Raw genomic sequence first — 21846 nt, 5'->3', positions numbered from 1 at the left:
AGGACTCTGACATTAAGCCGAAATCATATGACCATCTACTTCCGTATATCAGCGCCAGGATGGTAGACTTAGACGAACCGCCTATCTCGTTGTCCCGACTGTCACTATGGTGATGGCCAGCACGAGACGCGGGGAGTGCGTAACAGTAAATGTTCCCACGTTCACCTTGAACTGTTTAAAACAAGCGTTTTTGTCTGAATGACGTGTTCCGTCGGCATCCATCTCACTACCCATAGCCATCGGACTGACGTTACTACAGTTTAATAAACCATGGCAATGAGTGCAAGACCCATTTGTGAACACAACTTAAAGCCTCAGTAATTGCCCTATTAAGTCAGCTCCTAGTTCTTAAAAAGATCTGAGTTCGCCTGGCCCGGTTTTATACTGTTTGCCTCCCAGTTACAGTTTGGGTTTTGAAATGCTAGTATTGATTTGCTTATTGGCTACCTATGTGAGGCGAAGCGAGGTTTACAAGAGCGTTGGAAACACCATCATCCCGCACAGGGGGCCATTTTCTTTTATTACTATTCGACCTTTCTGCCCGGTTTTATCCTATTTACTAATGTCGAAATCAGAGGTCAGCTGAAACATAAAAATCGGCACAATTACATCACAATATTTAATACGATCATTGTCAGAAACCCCGTAGTCAGTCCTATTCCAATACACCTCTCATAGATCCATGCCCAACTATTTCGCTTACAAACAACAGTACCCTATAATTTATTCAAAACTCTTTGACTGCCGGGGATTCAATGTAGACAGAGTTAATTAGGCAACATATATGATTGTTCCGATTATCGTTTTGGAAGCTGGACTTGTCTTAAGACAATTTACCGTTAAGAGGAGGACAAGCGGCAATGCTTTAAGGATGACAAGACGGAGTACGCATCCAGTGCGGAATTCGTTGAGGTTAGGCATGTATGCTTAGCGTCACCGCTTTGCCCAGCAGGTATGCAAGTACAATCGCGGTTGTTTTGAGTACAGACTGGTGAGATATCGATCAGCATTTGGTTTCACAATCGCGTCATCGCTTGATCCAGTGAGTATGACCCTTCTTGTTTTGTTAAGATAACGGCCATCTGGTACACGTTCCCAGTTCATGAACACCGTTTGAGCACTATTCAACCGCATTGGGATAACCCAGGTCTACCAGTCCGATTTTCCTTTCATGTCTTAGTTTTCGGCCCAGCTGTCTTCTCTACATTTATGCGAATGTCATGTGCGTGTCGCGCTCGGAAAGAGAACCTATGAAAGTCATCCTAGTAATTTGTTTTACACGTGTAATAACGCTGCAACCGACTTTTCTGCTCGCAAAGCGATTAATTTTGCTCTTGCACTGTTTATCCTGGCTCTTGTCATCCCAAGTCCTGATTGGTCGGCGACCACTTGATGTTGGAGTTCGGCACCCTGCTCCCGTCTGTTGATTGGCGCCCTTGGAAGCCCTGTGACTGACATCTCTTGGTTCTTCACTGCGGCCATTGTGGTCCAAAGAGGTTTCTGTTTTTTTTCAGTTATTACATGTAGATGATCAATATTTCCATCGGAATACTCCAAGAAAACGGGTTGACGGATTGGCAAACCAACACCCGGGAAGTGTCTTATTATAAAGAGAGAAGCCAACGGCACTGTCGAACAGTGCTTTCTACTTTACGGCCGAGTTACGGATGAGTTGGCTGTGGACGTTAAACTTGAAACAGAAGGCATGTAGTACGACAGTCCGTCGAGTGGACTGCAGAGCGGTGCTAGTATGATCGAGCAACCGTCCTGACATTAGTTAAGTAACTTCCGCAGGCTATCAACGAATTACTTCTGGGAATTCTCCGACGCAAGGTGCCGTGACGCCCGGCAATATATAGGGGGATCATAGCGAATAGGGAAAAATTTTGCGTGCATGTCCAGAGGTGCAGTTTTTATAATTCGGAGAAAAACGAATCGCTGTTACTAGCGCAAAACCTATCCCAAAGATTTATTAAAGGAAATGAGGGTTAAGAGTCCTAGCACTTACTTTTGGGTTTCCGTAGACGACTTCTTGATCAAGGCTCTGCAAAAAAGCGTAAGATTTAAACAGGATTTATTAAGTGGCTGACGTTTGATAACAGGAACCCCCGAGATGTAAAAAAATATCACTTCAGGGATAAAATTGTCCCACTTGAAGATTTCACATCAGAAAATTCAGAACCCTAATATGGTAGAATAGGAACAAATGTGAGACTGCTGGATAATGAGTAGGTCTTGAAATCCGTAGGGGTGCACAAAGCTAGTCATTCATACGATTCCGCGTGACCTTCTGATTTGTTATGTGCGTCTGCTGGTTAGAATATTGGATAGCATACGTTCACCCACTAAGCTCAACTTGTTCTCTAGTAAGTTGCTGGATTTTAAAATCAATATACGGGTTTACGGTCCCAGTTAACGTGTCGATAAGACAGACTGCTATGATCACTAGGAGGCTATACAATATGGGCTGAATTGCTGTTTTATACCGCTAATAGTGCACAATGGTCTTTGCCCCTAAGATTCATTAATTTGGAAAATGGCTACGTACATTCCTGCATTTGGTATCTGCAGCGTATTCGATGAGGTTTGGAATATCACTTCAGTATTGTCGCAGTCTCAGCGCACACTTTTCAGATATCAGTACAGACAATGTATCCAAATATTCGTAGCTTGTGTAGCTTTATTCTCTGTTAATCGGGCGGCAGTTTATCTGTTTATCTGTTTGTCGAGTTGGGAATCGGCCTGCAAACGTCCCATCACCATGCGAGCAGAAATGTCTCCTGGCATGGAAACGAAACGGTTGCCAATCAGTTGTCAGGCTTGGTAAACAAACCAACTACCATCTGATCGCCAATCAAAAAGCAACACTAATTAATATTTAATAGATTCTTCTCATTTGAGAAATCGGAAAACGTCTTCCTACGACTCATGAACAATGACCGTCCCGTTGAACCAAAAGTACATTCAATAACTGCAAGCGGCACACAAGTTTAAGAAGAGAAATTTCCTCACCAAATTTCGGTCCACAATAAATATTTCTATGTGTTTGATGCGCATCCAAACGTCTCTCTACCATAGGACGAATGAATAAAATTTTTGCCTGTTTAGGTGGCTCCTAAGGCACATTGTGACAGTGGCACTGAAGATCGAATGAGTAAGGACAGGCTGCTCTAACTGGTTCAACCCCTGATGAAGATGGTGACCAGGGAATACCGCACTGTGATTGGACGAAAGTTGATGGCGTGAAAATTTGGCTCAAGGTCAAAATATCCGTTAGGGAAACTGTGGAAGATGATGGACGTTTAGAAATGGGCGGAAAATATGAAGTGATTTTCAAACCAAAACCAATACTGGCATGATTTCTCAGACTCTTTCGCCGGGATTATGATCAGGACTACGAATTGGCAGATCCAGTAACTGAATACCGTGGTTAGCAAACCACAGTTTTTTGAAACCGGTAAAATGTTGAAGAGTTATATGGAGTCGTTATTCGTTTTTATATACCCCCTTCCCATCAACCAATGAGTATTAGACTTTTCCGCAAGCAGAAGCCTTCCGGATTATCAAAAATCCACTACAAGGATCTCTGACACTGAATATACTTCTTTCTTCCCTGAGGTTATTGCATCTGAATGCTGAGGCGCCTTCACCTTCATGCTTCCACATTCATTAATCTGTTTTCATGTAGGATTCTTTGAAACAGGGAGCCTTTATCTTCGTTCAGTCTAAAGATAGGACTCACTGAAGTAGGTGTTGACCTTGCATGACGATTATTTTGTTAACTACGACACATTCGATTTAAATGCGGCGTTTACTTTTTCAGAACGCATTTTCCCCGGTTCCCCAAAATACTTCAAAGTAGCATTCAGACGAAGCAACTGGTTACCTGGAACTTCCTATCTATTCAGTTTGCATACGTTTCGTTTGCTTTCATTCATGGGCTATTCTTTTGCTTACAGCTCCGACAGCTTCTTTTTCGGCGACCTGATCCGTTAGAGAACAAGGAAACATCTTCAGAACTGAAACCGTTTATCGTCATTTATGAAAGGACGTGGTTCTCGAAAGATTGCCCTTGGACCACGACAACGTTTTAAATTGTATTAGAATCTTACGAGTGGTGCATCTAATCTCGACCGCTCATTAGTGTATGGTTACCGGCTGGGGCCAGTGAGTTTTTGGCGTCGAGCACAACAGTTGTCCATACTATCATATGAAACTCAGCAGTGTGCTGCTAATCCACCCTTAAAAGATTCGTTTTTTTCTACATTTTTTCATACTGATTAGTGCACCGCACCGACTAGTTAGGTCACGTGACGAATAGTTACCCATACGGGCATATTGATTTTACGCCTCATGTTAGTCCTGCCTATTGTGCACTGATTGGCTTTGGAAAATCGGGACCCCTTGTTTATAAGTTTATTGTAAAGCAAATATTTTTGTTAAGCTAATGGACTGATTCGAAAAGATGACTGGAGTGTAGAATGCAGAATTATTTCCATGGTAGACTGCAGATTAACCCACGATTTGGATCGTTTGTGGAAGCCATTGTCAGACTAGCTTAAGATATGTTATTGAGTAGAAAGTTGCTAGCTGTCAGACTAGCTTAAGATATGTTATTGAGGAGAACGTTCCTAGCTCAGGTGGCGAGACGGTCGTTGGTCTGTTCTCTGGGCTGGCCAATCTGCAAAAGCTTCATCGTCAATCGAGATGACAAAGTCGGTCCAGGTAGCGTAGACAGTCGTTGGTTTGTTCACTGGGCTGGCCAATCGGCAAAACCTTCATCACCAATCCAGATGACATCATCGGTGCGTAGTAAGGAAACGAAGTGGAGCTTAGCGGTACGCCAGTGTCTGGTCCATTCGTTTTTGGTTAAAACGAGATGTGATACTAAGTAAAAAAGGATTTTCGATCCAGATTCATTTAGCTCTGTCATCGGGCCCACAAAATGGAAATTTAGCGAAGAATTCTCGGTAGCTCATGTGGCGTATATTGTCCCCCCCAACGCTGCTCTCCACTCCCCTCCTTATCAGCGTATTGATGATGTCACCTCGACTGGTGATGAAATGTTCGTAATCAAATTTTCCAGTCAAGCGAAGGAACCAAAGACGATATACCTTAGGATATTGAATGCAGAACTGTACAAACTTAAATATCAGTAAGCCATATACGCAAAGATTCAAATATATCACAAAGCCATCAGGTTATTTTCAAGTTGATTTTGCATATTCTACGTAAGATATATTGTATGTTATATGTATATATTATGTACTATATATCATGTTGCACTCACCAGTGAGAGGCGCTTCCACTGATTTCTCAAAATATTTGTCTTCATAAACATGCCCATTGGTCTGATAACATGCGGTGGAAGTTCCGTCCCGTTTAGGTAGCTTGCCATAAAGGTACCCATGCCTAAGTTTGCACCACGTATCTCCAGTTCTGTTATGCTGTCCACTATGATAACCTGAAGCGAAAAGTATGTATTTTGGTTAGCTCTGTCACCGCCTATTCTGTTGGATTTTTGATTATGGTAGAAAGCTTTCTGCGAGCGCTTTTCCAGGTTACATTGTGATTCGTTTCAAATAGTACGCGTATAGGTCATCAGAGTATATTATTTATTATTTTTTATTATTGTTTATTTAAAATTTAAACGATCAATCAGCTGTCGCTCTTAGTTCAATATAACTTACACACTCAACTAGCGACTCAGCAGTTCGATTTCGTTGTTTAAAGTGTGCTTTGGCTGGTAGCTTGTAGTTCTCAACGGTCACTGTAAGTTCTATTCGATCAACCGCACACCACTTCGGGTTCCTGACTGTAGAGAAGATAAGCCTGAAGCTGTCATAGTTTGGTTGACTTTGTCGATCACAAAACTGAAATCAGTGGCTAGCATTTCAGATTCAATTCGCTCAAAAGTTTTTCAGTCAGGGTTGGTCCCAACTGAAAGTTAAACTTCACTTGGATCAAAGTTTGTTTGGCAAATCAGCTTGTTTTAGGTGGCCCCAGGATCTGCAAAATTCATGTTCACATCATTGTCGTTTGAACAAGCTTCCTGCTGTTCTGGCATCATCATCATCCTAATCAAAGACAGCAACATCTGGTACTACTTTAGGTGGCCCCAGGATCTGCAAAATTCATGTTCACATCATTGTCGTTTGAACAAGCTTCCTGCTGTTCTGGCATCATCATCATCCTAATCAAAGACAGCAACATCAACGTTGGTACTACTGCTCCCAGCTTCTCTGGTTGCTGGTGCCCGTTGTGAACTCATCAGAATAGTTGCATCAGGATAGGGGGAATGAGAAGGTAGAATCGAACTGTCTATATTGTGTTTTCATTAGAATAAGACATCCTTGTATGGTGTTGCAAAGGGCAAAAGGTGTTTATCACAACCAGTTCGCTCCTATTCGAGGGAACTTAAAGTGATTCCAATGGAGCCTCACTGAGAATCTACAAGAATTTTAAACTGATCACTTGGCTCAAAAAACCCCAAAAACGGTAGACAGGCAGAAAAAGAATATGAGACCGCATCGTGGTGCTGTGTAGTCGTGGAACATGTATGTGGATAATGTTTTTCCCGGATAGTTTATCACTTTGGGCTACTCTGATCAGGCTATGTCACTCTCCATATACTGACGCCTGCTATTTCTGCTGGACAGTGCCATATTTAGACGAGACCTCAAGACGGCTCATATTTCTCAGATTACCGAAAGCTAACTGCCCTTTTTCCTACTGCATGTGTTTGGCTACTCTTTAGTCCTGGTGTTCATGGAGTTGAGACGCCGTGCAACCTTTGTGCAAGTTTGTAAACGTCTGCAACAAACGAAACTGGGAGCCAATCACACTGGCCACTCAAGGTCGAAGGGTTAAGCGTTCAACCACTGACTGGTAGGTCATTGGTTTGAAACCCTCCGACTTCCACGAGGAACGCACCGCTGATGACTCCCGGTGAGGACGAATCGGCCGTATACTGTTCTCAGCTTTTCAATATAGATTAGCCTCAGTGACAAGACGAAATCTTTACATAAAAATACCTTCTAAAAGCTCTTGTTTGTCCGGCTAGGTTATGCAGAAACGCCGATTCCACCTACTCGGCCAGTGATATTTGAGGTAACAACTCTAAAACTATTGTGCCTTGCATTCCCAGGTTTTATGGATTGACAGGTTGTTGTAATATCTGAGTGTAACTTAGTCCATGTGAGAGAGGGGCTTGAAGGTGATCCCTCTTGGGGAGGTTATTCTGATGTGTAGTAGCTCATATGTTTGGTGTGGATTTTGCCGGCCGCCACAGAAGAATAATCGGCTTAAACTGACATGTACAGAATGAAACAGACTTTTCCATTTACCGGAAGCAATTTTCGCTGTCCCGGTGTGTCAAAAAATGTGGATACTTTTGGTCGGATGGCACCAGTATCGATCCGTTTGAAACGCAAACGTTGTCTCCTGTTCGCGGCTTGGTGCAACCTTCCAGTGGACTTCTTACGCTGAAAAGAAGTAGGTGAACAGATTTGATAGAATTTTCCAGAAACGAGACTAATTTTGTGGCCTGATTTCTGTCAATCATTATGCGCACTTGAATGACAATTTGAAGAAATTTTGCAACAGACACGTATCTCTGCAAACTACGTTGGCACTGGCTGGAGACTCACAAGGAGCCCTCATTCGTATGATTTTCTAGGTGCATTTGCTGCAAACCGACCTCCTCATGCTACAGTTGGAAATATGTCAAAGGTACTGCCGTTTATTCTCTTTACTTTACTTTACTCTTAAGGGTAATGGGAAATCTTGTCACTTCACTATTGGTTCCGCCCTTGTTGGTATTCATCAAACAGCGCTAGTTTCCTGATTTTCGTTAGTAGTACTTTGTGCCTTTGTACATACGCATTTTTAACTTTACTGAATGCTAACCGGAGGCTCATCTGAATATACTGTTAATGATATTATTCCAGTGAAGCTGCTCGACAAATGTCGCCTCGTTTTTTGAGCACATTTTTGAGCAACCAGTTTAGTTGAAGCGTATTGCGGATGATAGATTCGGTTTGACTTCATTTGAGCTTCTCGTTACAGCCATTCTGATTTGCAAACAAGGATTTGCCTGCACACCGATGAACATTTTCAGAATATCATTTTTCAGTGGAAGGGTGCTAAGGGTTTCTGAGATAAAACGAGACACCAGCCACAATGAAAACGTTATTACTAGATATTTCATCCTGTCAGGGAAGCCATTGTATACTTAGAAGCCAAGAAGCACTGTAGATCTGTTTTATCTCTGTTTGGAATCACCAATAGTATGCATTTCACTAAACTCAAATAATTTTGAACCCCCGATGCTCCAGCCAATGGTTGAACACAACCGTTTACCACGACTGGCTGATCAGCTGTGTGATTAGCTCTCGCTTAGACGGAATATAGCACCACTCATTATACACGGAAACCACAACACGTGATCACGTATTGATTAGCTTCCCGACGAAAGTTTCATTCATCTTGTGGAGTCATTACTCTTCCGAGCTGATTTTGGATTTTTGGTAATATGAGGAGATTTGCTAATACGAGTACTACAACCCGCCAGGGGACTTTTCTTGGTCCGAGAACTTTACCTAAAAACGTTCCTTCTCTAAGCTGCGAGATATTGTGGACAAAACAATTCATCTTACCGCGACAACTTGCAAAGAGGCACACTCTAAAGATGGAAGCATTTTTGTACATTGGTAGACTCTGCAGTTTCCAACAACTAAGATGGATGGATATTTTGCAGATAGACGAAAACGAAGTAGGTAACACAGACGCCTAAGGTTAAGATCACAGAACACCCAACTAACCTAATCGCTATCGAGTCACGAAACTTTGGAGCGGTTAATATTTTGCGAATGAAAACATGAAACAAGTTACTGAGCAAGCGTACGGATTTGGATTGTCTTCCAAAGTTAGTCCGACAAACCCCAATTTTAACCTCAAAATTAATTGAAAACTCTTTTATGTTACTACTCGTTCAACAGTTTGATGGTATGTTACTACTCGTCCAACAGTTTGATGTGAAGAAAATCAAAAGAAATTTTCTTGATCAGGTTTTTTGCCCAGTTACAAGATATCTGTAAGAGACCGGTTGTTTTAGGAGCTCAAAAGATAAGTCTATTAGAGGTTTGCTTTGACACTGTCTAGGAATCCATGATCCTAAATATGGAACACATACAATCAACTACTCACAGTTTTTCACTAGTATAAAAATAAAACACTAAGTATACTCGACTGACGGTCTCTATAATTTTCGTGCTTTGCTACCTAGGCAATTACACAGCAATCTCACCGCAAAAATTCATTTTACTCACAAACTCACCCGGAGGAATTTTCTCCTCTCCAGTGTGTTGATAAATGAGCGCAATTTCCGGGAAACTGTGCCAGCTTTTCTAGTACTTCCTGTTTTCTCCGCCAGCATTTTTGCCAACTCCAAGAAAGATTAGAAGCAAGATGTTTACTCACCAGTATTGTGACATACATTGCAGTTCGGTGTAATTTTTCACTTCCAGCTCGAATCTGGCTAGTGATTTCGGTTGTTAAATTTAAATCAAAGTACTGAACACTTCAGCATGCAACTAGAAACGCTGGTTAGGCCCAAATTCCATTTTTCAGAACTCAACGACCACACGTTTGCGAACAGCTAGTGAGAGCGGCAAACAGAAAGCTCTGGTTATAGTACAAGCTTTCGGGCAAATTAGTCATCCCGCTCAAAAATGAACGTGTTCATTTGTTCAAACGTGGCGATTCAGGTGCTTACAGGGCGCGCAGATGCAACCGTGGTACCACGCTTGCATTACATTACAGATGTTCGGAGTTCGAACCCGGGAACGACCCGGATATGCACGAATCTGGCTAGTGATTTCGGTTGTTAAATTTAAATCAAAGTACTGAACACTTCAGCATGCAACTAGAAACGCTGGTTAGGCCCAAATTCCATTTTTCAGAACTCAACGACCACACGTTTGCGAACAGCTAGTGAGAGCGGCAAACAGAAAGCTCTGGTTATAGTACAAGCTTTCGGGCAAATTAGTCATCCCGCTCAAAAATGAACGTGTTCATTTGTTCAAACGTGGCGATTCAGGTGCTTACAGGGCGCGCAGATGCAACCGTGGTACCACGCTTGCATTACATTACAGATGTTCGGAGTTCGAACCCGGGAACGACCCAGGATATGCACTGAAAATGAGCTCATTACTGTGGGCTCAACAAAGTAACTGGACAGGGATAAGGGGGGAATTTTAGATCAGATCAGATCAAACAATACCTAGCATGTCGGCTTACGTTTGAGGAGACTTGTCAGGCTCTCTGCAGTATCTTCTTTTTCCATGCTGATTGTGGAGACAGAACACTATCGAACAAATGACTATATAGACAAATAGTCGAAAATGTCGACAGGCAAACAAGCATCTATAAAAAAAGTAGCTAAACGAATTCGAGAAGCGGTCAGATGCTATTGATGCATGGTGTTCAGTGTTAATTATATCCTGTTTGCTGCTTCTGGACGCCCATAGACAGAGTAGTTGGTCAGACTCCGAAATGACCATTGTCTGATTCGGATCTTTAGTGGCCCTGAATGGTTTCCACGCAGTGGACATATTGTTCGAAATGTGGTGGAAATTGAATGGACAATCTGATCAAACAGTGCCATCCACAGATATCTTAACTCTTCTACAGAATCACTTAGGAAAATGCCTTTTACGCGTCTGGATTGATCCCGGGTTGTGCAGACTATGGAACCTTAATTTCAGGGGCGAAAGAATGAGTAAACCAAAGGGACTGCAGCTCCGGACAGTTGCTCCTATGCTGCAAGCGTAAATCTGGTTGGACGTTGAGGCGTAGATGAAGCTTGAAAACTCTCTGGAAGAAAATGTTGGTAGCTCAGTTAGGGTAGATGTTCGTTCGCTGTTTGTTCGCTAAGCTGGGCAATTTGATTGCAAATGTTTCATCACCAATCGAGGTGACATCATCAGTACGTTGCTGGGGAGAGTAGTGGTGCGTAGCGGTGGGTTAGTGGTTGTGTACAACGATGGAACTCATTCAGAGGACATCGCATCTGAGAACAAAGTTACTGGATGGTTGAACCCACCTCTCTGTTGCCAGAAACACTATGACCAGGTACCATAAACAGCTTGATCCGAATTTCCACCAAAAGAGCCCCATACTGTTTCTGTTAACTGAGTCAGGTTTTATATGATTTCGGCGCACTTTACTTTCAACAACTTCCTTCGCTTGACGGTGAATCCTGTTATCTGTGTGGGCATTTTGGTTTACCTCACCTTTTTCAGTCGACAACCGGGTGACTGTCCTATATCTGATTCCACGGTACATTTGTATCTGTCTGTATCCGAATCGGAAGGAACGTTTCACTTGATATAAAGTATACCAAGTAAATTTTGTAAGGTCTTTTTCAGTGCAGACTGACTACTACATTACGTAATCTCACATCTTGACAAATGGGCATCCTCTATTGAGCCGCACGTATGGTCCATCTACCTGCCGTCACTGGGGTATACTGATCGGTCCTCTCTATAAACACCTAAGGAGGAATGGCATCATATATGTGTAGTTTTCGGAATCTGACTACATCTTGGCCATAAGGTAGCCGATCAAATTTCAAGCCCTTAGCTTGCTAGTCCTCTGGTAATGCGTGACGAGCCATCACTACTTAGACGAACAGCCAACTACTCATCAGTAGTCATGTTGTTGCTGCAGTCAATTGCTGCTGACTTTATGCGTGCATGTTTGTCAGAGTTGTGCTTCGCTCATTTATCCCTTGACAGGCTTCCTATGGTGGGCTTTCTCACTGAGCCCAATAAAAATTAGCAGGCGCTTGAAAACAGACACTGAATCATGAACATGTTTGCCCGTTCAGATGTGACAATTCAAGTGTGTTCAGCGAGCGCTGGTGGAATACTGGTAAAACTACTACTTCGCATCTCAAATATCCGGAGTTCGGATCCCGGCGCTGCTCGGGCTCTGATAAGAGCTCCAGAATTACTCCTGTTAAATGTGGAATCACCAGAATAATTACGCAGGGGAAGGTTGAGGACTGTTCAAGCGTGATGTGAATATCGCCTCCGCAAATTCCGCAATTGCCTACGGCTACTTTTCGGAGGAGTGGATCACTTTGCAAATCTCTGATCAGTTGACAATCAAGGTTCGGTATGCAAATGGTACTAGCAAATACCAGCATCGGATTTGTAGGTAATTCCAGATAATACGATCGTCGGCTATAGGTTGACGGATAAAAATAACTCTGAATCATTTTCAACTGATTTTGCTGCATTTCATGCAAACTTCCTGGACGACTCAGGTAGAGAGACGGATTGCCAGTGCCATACAGAACTCTGACTTACTAGTTGTCTTCAATTAGTGCATGTACCAGAGTGGCCACATTATCGCGTTTGGTCAAAATAGACTTCGGAACACAAACTTCACCGAAATTACTGTACGAATCTCTTGAAAATCCCACATCATTTCCTACTGTTCACTTACGCATAAACTACAGAATCTAGTGTACTTAGATCCCACTGCTTGGCCTTGGTACTGACATGTGGAGAGTACATCGCACAACGGCAAGCTGTGGCCTCACTTGATCCCAGTCTATTTCTGGTGGAGTTGGTGTGAGTGGCCCTAGGTTGATTTTTAGTGCGGTAGCCTGGCGGACCATACCTATGATATCCGAACCATTCTTAGGGTGCAAAGCTACCCGCAAAATCCCATTCAGAAAATACTGTTTGTTTTACACTCAAGTGACTCACCCATTGTTTCACAGTGAACGAAACAATATTCCTGACTCTGTCGATCTCCAAAGTCCCAGACTCTCCCTGATCTCCTTTATTTCCCTAAAACGAAAAGCATTAACTGCTGGCTACTAACAGGAGTGGAAGTAGCGTAATATGGCAGATGAATTTAGTTGAGCACTTTGCGGGACTCGATCGTTACCATAAAGTGTCCAATAAATTGAGTACTGGGTTTTTCGGTCAAGTCGAACACACCTAATTTTAGGGTAATATACTGTCGGACTCACATACTACCATTCAAATAAGGCGAAAACCGTCTTACACCAGTTTGTGTACTTTAATATCATTTTTTCCATAAATTATACATAGTATGGTAGGGTAAGGAAAGCCAGAACAACCAGCATGTTCATCTGAGCTAACAGACATCACGCCATCCTGACGGGCTGAGTTGTTATGCAACAAGAGAAGCTGAATGAAGCGCACGGTAGTTTTCAAACCCATTAGGCCACAAAGTAAGGGACCCAGACGATTTGACCCCCAATGATGGTCTATCGACCACGCTGCAGAAAACCTGATTGAGTTGTGCAAACTACTGTGGCAAACCCGCATTGTTCAGCTACGATTTCGTCATGTCAGTGAAGTCAGTCTGTGTCGGGAAGCCGAAAAGCACTGTATGGCTGTTTCGTCCTTATTCGAATTCTTCAGTAGGGCTCACCTCGTGAAGCGTAGTTTCTAATCCGCAACCTTCCGATCCGTGGTTGATCAATTAACCTTTCGGCCACGAACTGTTGAACAGTAGCGTGAGTATGTCGAAATATAGGTAGCTCGGGTGCATTTACTGGTGGCTGATCGGATGGCAGTTGATCTGGCCGCCGAACTTGGCGAACTCAACTGCGCACTGACGATGTCTCCTCGACTGGAGACGAAACGTCTGCAAGCCAGTTGCCAAGCTCGGCGAACAGATCAACTGCCATCCGATCAGCCACCAGTAGCGTGCGTAATTCTCACATCATCGATCAATCACAGAAGCTACATCACGTGGTCACTACACACTCATTCCGTGAAATGTGACCAAGACTTTATTACTGGAAATCGGTGAAATAAGAGCAAACCAACTGTCCTTGTCTGGTCGATAAGACTGAAATTAGTGTAGCTCCTAAACACAGTAAGATATGCAGACAGACTTATCTGAATATGCAGGTACTAAAGGAACCCGTGTGAACTTGGTGCAAGTTTTTTGCAGAACTTTCTAAACTACTGAATCAGTGCCGGACTAGTTCGGCAGTTTGCTTTATATATGGGGTGAGAATTTCCTGCCTTCCTCTTGCTTCCCAAACGAACAAACATGGGCCCAAAATTGCGTCATTGGGCTAATGCAACGGAATCGATTGGAGTGTATATTGCAAGCGACAACGAATTCGCAAGTTTCGTTAAGAACTGACTGATATGGTGTTAAACTTGGGCACCTCGAATATCGCCCTCTTAGATGTATTCACGCTTTGGAATATCTCATCTTTCATAATGTTCTTCATTCGGTGGCCGCCACAAGGAAAACGCTTAAGCGTTCCTAACTCGTTGGGCGGCATATCATATGTAGGCTGCTCGTTCACACGATACTGTATGGTTTCAAGTCTTGCTGAATTGAACAAAGTTTGGGCCTAAGCCGAGAATCGACAGTAAACAAAGTGTGATGTGAAGTGTAATGGGTACAAAGGTCGGGGGTGGTACGTAGAGGCCAGGAACAGTCAGCAATTGTCAAAGGAATCGAGAAGTCATCTCTCTGCGCCGGCAAAATGTTATTGTTCAAGTAGCCAACTAATAAAAAAATTCAGCCTCTTGATCTTTTTTTTGAGAAAATATGTTGCATCAGAGAGGATGCTGATAATGAGCTTTGCTTGGAAGTGGATAGATAATCTTTCGGAAAGTATGACTTTTAAAGCTAATCTCACTAGATGGAGTGGAGTGGAATGATATTGATTGGTGGTGGTTCCTTTTTGAATGGAGCTTATTCAAGGGAGCCGCTGTAATGTATGACGATGGTAGTTTCTTTGATGAGCCCATATTCTAGGGTGATCTTGGTCGGCTGAGTTTTCTTAGGCATTCACGACCCCGGAAGCCGGGATATCCGATCCAGATTCTTCAGTTCCATTCTGTTGCCCAAAATTAGCTGTCTGTCAAAATTACAATGACAGTGTCATACACAGAAAAATAGCTTTCCAAACTTACTTGACCTCCTGGGGGACCACGCAATGATACGGAACATGGTTCACATCCACCTGCAGGTCCAGGAGGGCCCTGATGAACGTAAGAAAAATCACAAGGTTAAATCGCCAAGACAATAGATGGTGCGAACTAATATCGAGTGAACTTACCGGTTCATAAATAACCATTGGGCTAGAGCACAGTGGAATGGGACAATGGCCTTGAATGCCTTGCGGTCCTCGTAATCCCTGAAACGTTTGATGTCAGCTGAGTGAATTCATCTCTACAAAAATATCTCCGAAGTTCATCATCAGAAAACGAAAAAAAACAACGGTTTGTTCGAAGAAGCTTGAGACCGATTAAAAGTTGATCTTGATGAGCATTCCCCAAAAACTGCTGAAAAAAGAAACGCTTCGTTTTATGAGAAAAAAGTGCGAAAACAAGCTTTGCAGAAGACTTACAGGCAATCCAACATCTCCTTTGGGTCCCTAGATCAATTGAATTCGATACAGTTCAAATTAGACTGAAGCAACTTACCATCAAGGCTTGCACAATTTCACAACCGAGCTAAAAGAGTCATTTCAGTGCCATAGTTGGAAAAGGCTTACCACTTCCTTCAAACATGAACTGTTTAGCTGGGAGACCTAAACGAAAAAGTGCAAAAATTTGATTTTTCAGATGGAAGAATCAAATAGATGAGTAGCTCTTGTGTTATAAACAGAAAATCAAATGGGGTAAGGCATTTTGGCCTTGAAGTGTACTCACACCTTAGGCCCCTTTGTTCATAGTTGTCTGGAGCGCCTGTTACGTTGTGCTTACACCACTTTTGCATGCAAGTCTGGGTTTTTATTCAAACAATTGAGACAGTAAACTGACTACTAGTGAGTAGTCAGGGTGTAGCGGCTGTTAGAATGTTTATCTGTTTCCCGGATTTGTCAATTCGCTTGCAAACTGGGAGAAGATATTGATGGGCACATGGATACGGTAGAGTGGTTTGTGCTCCTTGATCTTTCCGTTTTGTTGTCTAGTTTCTCATACACCTGTTTCCATTAGTGTGTATGGTTCATGAAGCGGACGCTTCTGTACATTTAACTTGTATTTTGAGCAAAATGCTGCAAACATATTCACCAGCTGCGTACCGAAACCCTTTGTAAAATTCTATGACAAAAATCAAGCCCATCTATGGTGATGTGACCCAATGTCGTTTCACTGCGGCCGATCAGTCATTGGGACCAAACGACGGAGCCTGGTTGGATAATCTTTGACGAAGCATGACCAAACGCCATAAGAGGAAAATTGCCAAACAGACTAGCACCTTGCTTTTTAAGGGAGGCTATTGACAGTGAAAGTTCAAAAATGAAAAAAAATATGCGCAAAAATTCTAGAGCTGAGCAGTATTACATTTCAAACACAAAGTTCTGGGGATTGTACTTCAGGTTAGATATTTGTGTTCTAAGAAGCTTGATATGTTTCACAAAAGAACTAATGCACTATCACCTGCACGAAGATCCTCAGAAAAACCATGTTCTCACCTTTGGAATGTGAACAGGCTGATCTGCGGTTACCGATTCTGCTGATCCACTAGGAGCAGATATTCGTTTCTTGGGTTGCCCATCAACAGACTGAGATCTTCCATTCTTCCCGTCAAACGATGACATCCCCTATATGGAACGGAATGCATTGGTAGGGGTTGTTTAGACATAGGGCTACATCGGGATTTCTCATTTGTCGAAAGCCATTTCAACTGACAAAGATTTCAGTAAGAAAAAACCCTGGCTGCTTCGATGTTTAAATGAACGCATTTCATGGAGGCTGATTTTAAGTAGGGGAACACTGTACCTATGATGTTAGGTCTATCCGTGTTCAGCAAGCACCGAATGGTCCTAGTACCAGAATCAGAGAGCTTCCCCTAACCAGTAGTGGAAATCTGTAGCATAAGTGCCTGACGCCATAACCGCTTGAAATCCACTGGATAACCCTATTCTGATACCGAATCTACTGTATTTCAAGTCTAGTCGATAAGGGAATATGTGGCACAACAAAAAATCACTAGCTACTGAAGAACTCGCTTGTTCTTGATAACGTTTTTTGAAAGTAACAGTAAAATTTCTGACAGTTGCACACTGTACAACGTTTCTTTCTGCATGCTGTGGTTGTCTTGAACTGAACAGTTCTTCTGTGAATTTCTAGGAACCCGTTCTTGCCTAACAGAGCTAACTGAATCGGTGATCTACTTTAAATACTTTGACAGTCCCAGTTTCACCGTATAAGCTATGTACGATCAATCATATTTTTGATGTTCTCGTAATAATCTGCCAGGTGGATGAATCCAGTCTCCTCGCGTTCGTCTCTGAAACAAACTCTTCGAAACATGTTTTTTTATTCTCACGCAACAAATCCACATTGTCGAGAAACGCGGAACACTAGGTTGAAGTGCATGCAGATGTACTTTATGGTTGTCCTGTATGTACTCTGAATCAATCGGTTGCAATTTTGCTATCACCAAAGGATTCATGTCTCTTTAGTCCCTTGTTCTGAGCACTCTGAACAATCCGGAAAGTAAAGGGATAGTGACGGAGGAAATTTTCCCGTTGACTTCTACTATCCAAATTGTGGGAGAACAAAAATGAAGTTGACGGAGTAGTGTAAAAGTCTAGATCACAAATCTTGAGTTTGTTAACTAATTCCTGGACAATGTGTTTATTTTTACTGCAATGCATGAAAAGGGTTGTTTTCTGAACGGTGGAATCCGCATACAGAATACATAGCAATGAGATTCCGTTTCTGGAATTTCGAGCAGGACTTTATGACCAATAATTGCGTCCTGTGCAAACTGTCAAAGGTGCNATATATATATATAGCTATCGGTGATCCTGTATAACACCTTCAGAAAATTATTTATGTGGCATTGAGACGCAGTGTGAGTTGTGGTTCTCATGATCAAGAGAAATAAACCCATTGAAAAGTCACGCAGAATACCACGAGGTTAAAACGAGATGGTACCGACGCATGACCATACGACGTTCCTAAAACTCAACCGTCGAAAGCACTCACTCCTAAAAGTAACTGAATCATATCGTGAGTAATTGCAGTCCAAAGCAATGGAATACAGGGAAGAGGGGAAAATAATGGAGACAATGATATCCCATTCGTTTGCTCGAGAATTATTTAAAATCCCCACAATCTGCCTATTTTCAGAATTATCTAATCGGGGCTATCTATGAGCGTTAGTAAACGGTTGATTGCACTCCGACTTGTTCCACACTTGGGAATTTAAACCTTTTTTTCTAATGTTAAGTTGGCCGGAGATACTGAAAAGAGGCAGGACACAGAGCTATGTGGATCGAGTTTGGTCAGATAACGGGCTTATCGCATACAGTGTAAAGTTACTCAGAGAATGCTTCTTGATGAAGCAGGCAGCTTATACAAGAACGGTCCACCGGTAGAGAGGTCAGGATGAATGCGTTATACATCAGAACCATGAATGTCAGGATTGGTGGACAGTCTGAACAATTCCGACGGGCTGGGATGCCTTGAGGAAAAAGATGGGTGCTTCCCAAGCAAGTCCTAGAAGACCTACCATTAATTATCATTTTCAGCCAAGGAACATAAAAAGAGATGTTTTTCGAGGTGGTGAATCTTACTTTACCTTATGATAATTCCCCCATTCATTTGCTTACTCCGCCTATGTACTTTTGATCTCCAATTGTTTTGCTTATCCGTGCCCGCCACCCACCTTGCCGCAGAGGCCGTCCTGTCCGACACTTGGCATGTGTCTCTGTGTGAATGTGCGCTGCTGACCTACTTACACATGCACATTCATATCCCGTATGCTGAACTTGCCTCAAATGGGGACAGAGGAACCGCCCACACAACTGCATATGGAATATGTTTCTTCTATTGGGGCGAAACCTTTGCATGCTGATCGCCGAGCTCCGTGAACAGATCAACGACCATCTGATCAAACACCAGTACAAACCCGAGCTACTTCGTCAGGTTGACGAAGATATCACCTGATAATGTAGTGTAGACGGGAAGTACTCCATAGCTAGTTGATTCATTTACTCAGCATTAAAATGAAAGAGATGACATCACAACTACACATTACAACTATACATGTATCGCGATATTTCAAATATCGTAGCGACTGAAACATGAGACGGCCTGGTGCAGCACATTCAGTTGCCTGAGAACATCATAAACGAGAGATTCAGCTGGGTTCCAGGTGAGTCTCTCGAAAGAACCAAATTAGTTTGCAGATGAGTGTATATTTGCCTTGACTTGTTTCTTCATGAGTTCTGTGTGATCGCACGGAAGCACCGGACTCGGAGTTTCGCTCTTATTGGAACTCACCAGCAGTGCATATCCAATGGACGCGCAACTCAACCGTGAACACGTTCTCCCATTCAGATGTAAGAATTCAGATGCGTCCAACGTGCACTGGTGGAGTGGTGGTAACACGTTCGCCTCACATGTCATGTCCGGGGTCCAAACCCCAGCACGGCCATTGGATATGCACTGCTGATGAGCTCTAATAAGAGCGAAACTCCTAGTCCGGTGCTTCCCCCCTTTGGTGTGTATTCACCAGAATAATTGCGCCAGAACAGGAGGACATCTGTTCAAACGGGAGTGATGTGAATGTGGACAATACACATGCCGCAAACCCCAAAAAATACATTAGTCACGAGACTGTCGTCGGAAGAGACGACCGCAGCCCACTCTACGGAGCCATCATTCCGCTCGCCGCTGTTTGGTGTTCGGCGTTGACACTTCACTGTGCCGGTCAGTGGATTTGCTGACTCTAGGAACGTGTGCAAATAGAAGCGTAGAATTACAAACACAATTCTTCCTTTTGATATTCGGGATTGTCGAAGCTACGCGTCACTCAAAGTTCCGTATGGGGAACCTCAACACGAGGTTTATCGCTACGTTTCAATGGACTCCTTGAGCAAAGAAAATACCCACTGGTTTGGTTGGTTTGGCTGAAGAAGACCAAACAGTGGATCATTCGCAACAGTGGTGCGGATTGACTCTCCCTGGTTGGGATTACTACATTCCACAGATAAGGTCAGAACTTGACGATGAATCACGAGAGAAAGTAAACAAAATCCTGAACTTTAGATTATCCCTTCTTTTCTCAAACAATTAAGTTGACAGCCAGCTTCAAAGATGGATGATAAATAGTTTGAAAAAAAATTGACGGGAATTTCGTCCTGTAAGTGAAACAAATTATTAATGAAAAGACGAAAAGCGATCTATTGCTGTTGCATCCTTACTGAGAATCATAAGTACTGCGTATCTCGCGAAACTCCGCCGTCCGACCGTCCGACCGCTAGCAGCTGATCAACAGTGTTATTAACTCGTCCTAAGACAGGATATAGCTTCACTTATCTTCTACTCCCGAAATCTACGTCGTGTAATTAGGTGTTGATTGGCTCAGTTTGCTGCCAGTTATTAACAGTAGAGATCAGTAGTACCCAAACTACTTTGCACCGCGCATTGCTTCCAATATATGGCAAAAGTTAATTATTCGGTCCAGCTGTGGTCTTTCCAAGGCGTAATAAACAGAAAATTACGCTCAGGTTTTTCAAACAAAATGACCGGTTGTCCCAGGTGGTTACCAATCTCAGGGGGACTATATTGAATCAGTTACGAAATAGTTTGTGTTATTTCAAAAAAAGAAGTCAATAACTGGGAAGCTCTCCCGCTATAAACGCCTGGTAGGAAGTGAAGAGTTCTGCTTGGGCTTCCACGTTTGAATCAAGACGCCTGGCATCCACACCTAGTCCACCGCGACGTCAACTCAGGATGTCCAAATAAAAGATCAAAATGCCACTGGTACAAAACATAATTACGAATAAGCGAAAAAGAATGCGATGAAATAGAACTGCGGAAAATATTGAAGCACAAGAAGAAAGTAGAGAAAGCGGAAGAAAAATGAAGGAGACAACGGAAAGATAAAAAAGCAGACGCGCGAAAAGTAATCAAAACAAGAAAGAACGCCGGGGACATTACAAAAAAAAACAGAAAGAGATGATACGCGGACTTGAAAACAAAACATACCAGAGAATCGGAAAATCCGAAAGGTTCCAAGCCGGAATCCGCAGTACGAACTAAATCAACATCCAAGGTAAGGGCATCGAGATTGGAAAATGAAGCGCTATCCATTTGAACAGACTCAGGCTACAATAAAGAAAATTTAAAATAAGTAAGCGAGAGGGAGCGAAAATGAGTACAGAAAAATGACCAACTATATAATATAGAAAAACCAAGAATATGAGCGAGCAGGAAAAAATAAAGGAAGGAAAAGGATCTTTTCCAGATAAGCCCCGCCACCAATGAAAAAAGTGCATGTGCGAAAAGTCATGCCCCGCCACCAATGCAAAGCGCATGTGCGAAAAGTCAAGCCCCGCCATATTTTTCCAGCTCGAATTTAATGTACACACACAACCTTGACCTATTTTTGTTGAAAACAATTCCTTATCCGCATCTAGGCTCATTTCGTACAAAAAAATTTTCTCCGTTCGGACGTAAAATCTTAAATGAACTTTTTGGCGCTTTCAACTCTCGTTCATGATAAGGGGACGGCAATAGGTATTTTGCAAAGCAACGGAGTGATCAATCAACAACGTTTATGCAACAATGGCCACCAAACGACACTTTCAACTGTTTCTGACAGGTGAATGTGTAATTCCCGACAATATCGGCAAGAAGTCGGTCTTAGAAAAGGAACTTGGCTGGAGCGGTCTAGGATACAGTTTAGGAGAGCAATTCTATTCATTTGTTGCTGGTCCAAAAATTTGGCAAAAATCAAATTCTTCTCAGAGGAATTATCTATTAGCCACACGACCACTGTTTACTGGAAGAACTTTCTTTACGAAGT

General features: G+C 42.7%; 1 protein-coding gene across 1 annotated transcript in view; it reads right to left on the bottom strand.

The window, feature by feature from the left end:
* The window catches only part of T265_14280 (hypothetical protein), a gene marked incomplete at both ends in the record, with an annotated part of 60016 nt that overhangs the window by 7597 nt on the left and 30573 nt on the right, over positions 1–21846 (bottom strand). The window contains 13 exons of the mRNA XM_009172927.1: positions 2009–2044; positions 5291–5464; positions 7347–7484; positions 9338–9445; positions 9481–9573; positions 12780–12863; positions 14988–15056; positions 15134–15211; positions 15425–15451; positions 15501–15530; positions 15572–15607; positions 16496–16624; positions 21027–21146. Coding sequence (XP_009171191.1) covers positions 2009–2044; positions 5291–5464; positions 7347–7484; positions 9338–9445; positions 9481–9573; positions 12780–12863; positions 14988–15056; positions 15134–15211; positions 15425–15451; positions 15501–15530; positions 15572–15607; positions 16496–16624; positions 21027–21146 — 1122 coding nt within the window. The remainder of the gene's footprint in view (positions 1–2008; positions 2045–5290; positions 5465–7346; positions 7485–9337; positions 9446–9480; positions 9574–12779; positions 12864–14987; positions 15057–15133; positions 15212–15424; positions 15452–15500; positions 15531–15571; positions 15608–16495; positions 16625–21026; positions 21147–21846) is intronic.

The sequence above is a fragment of the Opisthorchis viverrini genome (assembly GCF_000715545.1).
Source record: "Opisthorchis viverrini unplaced genomic scaffold opera_v5_170, whole genome shotgun sequence".
Taxonomy (NCBI): Eukaryota; Metazoa; Platyhelminthes; class Trematoda; order Opisthorchiida; family Opisthorchiidae; genus Opisthorchis; species Opisthorchis viverrini.
This window is presented reverse-complemented; position numbering and strand designations above follow the sequence as displayed.